This window comes from Leguminivora glycinivorella, chromosome 24, assembly GCF_023078275.1.
Source record: "Leguminivora glycinivorella isolate SPB_JAAS2020 chromosome 24, LegGlyc_1.1, whole genome shotgun sequence".
NCBI classification, from domain to species: domain Eukaryota; kingdom Metazoa; phylum Arthropoda; class Insecta; order Lepidoptera; family Tortricidae; genus Leguminivora; species Leguminivora glycinivorella.
This window is the reverse complement of record NC_062994.1, coordinates 9,553,059-9,556,989: the sequence shown is the minus strand read 5'-3', so window position 1 is coordinate 9,556,989 and position 3,931 is coordinate 9,553,059. Positions and strand designations below refer to the sequence as shown.

Below are 3,931 nucleotides of genomic sequence, written 5' to 3'. Positions count from 1 at the left end.
TTTAGGGTTCCGTAGCCAAAATGGCAAAAACGGAACCCTTATAGTTTCGTCATGTCCGTCTGTCCGTCTGTCCGTCTGTCCGTCTGTCCGTCTGTCACAGCCGATTTACTCGGAAACTATAAGTACTACAGTGATGAAATTTGATGGGAATATGTGTTGTATGAACCGCTACAAAATTATGACACTAAATAGTAAAAAAAAGAATTGGGGGTGGGGCCCCCATACATGTAACTGAGGGATGAAAATTTTTTTTTCGATGTACATACCCGTGTGGGGTATCAATGGAAAGGTCTTTTAAAATGATATAAAGTTTTCTAAAAAACATTTTTCTTAAAGTGAACGGTTTTTGAGATATCAGCTCTCAAAGTCGTAAAAAGTATGTCCCCCCCCCTCTATTTTTATAACTACGGGGTATAAAATTCTAAAAAAAATAGAGGTGATGCATGCTAATTAACTCTTTCAACGATTTTTGGTTTGATCAAAGTATCTCTTATAGTTTTTGAGATAGGTTGATTTAACTGTAATTTTGGCAGGTGTATAAATTGACATAATAAGTTTATTATATTTGCTGCTACGGAACCCTTTGTGCGCGAGCCCGACTCGCACTTGGCCGGTTTTTTAATCTGTCACGCAGATTTTATAAAAAAAGATAATGTTTGGTTGTAAACAAATTATGTAACTAATTTTGAATTTGCAGGTTTCATCTGTGAGTTTCTCCAGAAGTTTCCTGCCTCGAACAGCTAAACTTTGTAATGAACTGTCTGTCGCCTGCAGTATTTTGGAACTGATATGGAAACGACCTTCCAACCTTCAGAAATAATATGAAATATATAGAACAGAACATATATTTATTCGTCAACACACTTAAAACAAATTACACATTATAAAAAAAGCAGAAAAGAATAAATAAATATTATAGGACATTACATCGATAGATGGCAGCACCATCTCTCTCGCTATATCGTAATCCTGAAAAAGGATTCATATAGGAGGTGCAAGCACAAATTGCTCGCCCTTAGAGTTGGTCAAAGGCGCCCAGCCTTCAGAGATAACATACACTAGAGAAATTTCGACGGGAACCTAGGCGGTCGGGGTGGTGTAGCGGTTTATCACGTCAGCCGCGTTAGCTGGAGACCCGGGTTCGATTCCCGGCTTTAACACCAGTGGGCTTGATCGCTTTTTCTTTAGTGTATGGTATCTATTTCAGTTTATAATTATAAGACATTTTTTACACAGATTGACTGAGCCCCACGGTAAGCTCAAGAAGGCTTGTATTGTGGGTACTAAGACAACGATATGTATAATATGCTATACATATATACATAGAAAACATCCATGACTCAGGAACAAATATCTGTGCTCATCACACAAATGAATAAATGAAGAATTGTTGTTGTTGTAGTCCTAAGGCACCCCAGAGGTGCAAAGGGCCTTCACAAGCTCGCGCCACGCCTTTCTATCTTCAGCGACCCTCGTGGCCTCGCTCCAGCTCAAACCAGCCGCTTGTAGCTCATTTTCGACGAATGAAGAATTAATAAGTATGAAGTGCAACAAAATGGCCTCAACTCAGCGTGCCGCTAGTGACTTCCAGCGCTGATCTTCCGATGAAAGAAAAGAAGCATACTCCCATATTGATAACCCTCGATGCAAAAACGGGGTGTTATAAGTCTGACGTCACTGTCTGTCTATGGCATCGTAGCTCCCGATTTATATTTTTGTTTGAAAGCTGAATTAGTCGGGAGTGTTCTTAGCCATGTTTGACGGACATCGGTCCACTATCTCGGGGTTTTTTCAAAATTTAAATTTTGTGTCTCTGGTTTTGCAAACTGTCCTTGAACTACTGTAATTGGTTCCCTTCGAGCGCATCATCTTCATCATACAAATGTATTTTTGTATAAAATTGCAACTATTTTATATGTAGTAGGTTCAAAAATGCCTTATAATCAGAGATCGGACGGATTTGCGACATTCTTAGTGACTTACGTCATTTTAATGACTTTTAGTATGAGATGACGCACAAAAATCCGATCCCTGCTTATAATACAGCAAAATAAAAACTACCCATCCAGTCTCTATTTGTGAGTTCCTATAATTGGCTCTGTATTGCTATTCTAAATGTATATTGTATCATTCATAGCTGTTGGAATTCCTTGTATAAATAAATAAAATAATGTATTTGGCCATATTTAGTAACTAGTAAAAAGATAACGTAATAATCCAATGTGTACTATTTTATTCGCCTATTATATAACTTATCAGTTGTGTCCTACTGTTACTAAAGGTATTTCTTAACTGTTTCGTACTTGCGATAACTTCTGTTTATATATACTAAGTCATAATACAGTTTTTTATTTCTTTAAAATATTAAAATGAATTGGAAATATTTTTTGGGAGCGCTCGCTGTAGTGGCTGTGGTTAGTGTATTTCTTATCATAATTTATCTTTTTGTTATAATATCGCTTATTGCATACTAACCGACATAAGATAATTATGTAAGTTGAAGAGATAAACATATCTAGTAATTTTTATCACGTTTAGAATCAGTTTTGAATAAATATCATGAAGTTTTTGCAGCTTTTTGTTTGCAATCCATTAATTTATTATAAAATTTTTTTCGATGGCGAATTAATCACTTCTTTGAAACGGAAACTTCGTAATATATTCGTAATGAATATAACATAAGTTGTTTATTTAGCAAATTTTGTATTTGTTAGAATTTAGCTTTATATTTTTCATGTAAATATATTATTGCCTTCAATTGTCGCGCTATAAACATACAGTAAATTGCACATTTTGGCAGCACATTGGATCAATAAACTTTAGCGTCTACTTAAATGCCAATAGGTTATTTTTAAATATTTTAGTCAGGAAAAATGAAAAAGTGTAAAAGATTGTAAGTTATGACTAGTTATACTTATAAGTTATAACTAGTTATACTTATAAGCTATAACTAGTTATACTTATAAGTTATAACTAGTTATACTTATAAGTTATAACTAGTTATACTTATAAGTTATTACTAGTTATACCTATAAGTTATAACTGGTTATACTTATAAGTTATAACTAGCTATACTTATAAGTTATAACTAGTCATACTCATAAGTTATGACTAGTTACACTTACAATTTATGACTAGTCATACTTTTTCACGAACAATTTTAACCATTCACCTTTACTTCCAGATCCCAACCAGCGATGCTATGATCCCAGCATATTCCGTCTCAGCCCTCCGCCTAGCGTTCGACGAGATAGCAACAGTCCTGCCCATCGCTAACCAACTCGCTTGCCTCCTCATCCCATTCCTTATCAACCTTATCAATAACTTGAACAACTTATCAAATATTGTCCAGAATTTAACTCCAGCGATCCTTCCTTACTTCGGATGTACTTTACCTCTTTTATATGCAACTTTGACTGACTTAGCTTCAGTTTTATTTTTATATATAAGCGTATTAATATCGTTATTCAGATCAAATGTGTTAGCAGCTCCTGGCTTACTCATTGGACTGGTTTCTCAGGTTTTGAACCTAGTTATTGGTTTGTTAACCGGATTGACGGATAGCTCAGGACTTTTGAGCAGTTTGATTAAGTTGATCACTAATATTCTGGTGGAATTGGAGAAACTGCTGATTTAAACGGATAAGTGATAATAAAAGCGTTTTTAAATGTGTTATTTTTTTTACTGCCTCTAAGTGGCAACCCACACTCAGGCGACGCATGTCTTAAGACGCGGAACGAACGTCAGGGGCTCGTCGCTTGAGTGTAATTTAAAAAACGTCTCCTCAGTACATTTTGTATAAATAAAATAAATAAATATTATAGGACATTCTTACACAGATTGAGTGAGGCCCACGGTAAGCTCAAGAAGGCTTGTGTTGTGGGTACTCAGACAACATACTACGGGGCCTGTGCACCACCAAAAAAAGTAC

The 3,931-nt window shown here is 35.5% G+C and overlaps 1 protein-coding gene across 1 annotated transcript; it reads left to right on the top strand.

Moving 5' to 3' along the window:
• Positions 1 to 2,379: 2,379 nt before the first annotated feature.
• On the top strand, positions 2,380 to 3,672 carry LOC125238553. The gene is made up of 2 exons (XM_048145891.1): positions 2,380 to 2,414; positions 3,185 to 3,672. The coding sequence occupies exon 2, from the start codon at positions 3,203 to 3,205 to the stop codon at positions 3,635 to 3,637; it is 435 nt and encodes a 144-aa protein (XP_048001848.1). The 5' UTR covers positions 2,380 to 2,414; positions 3,185 to 3,202; the 3' UTR covers positions 3,638 to 3,672.
• Positions 3,673 to 3,931: the final 259 nt, after the last annotated feature.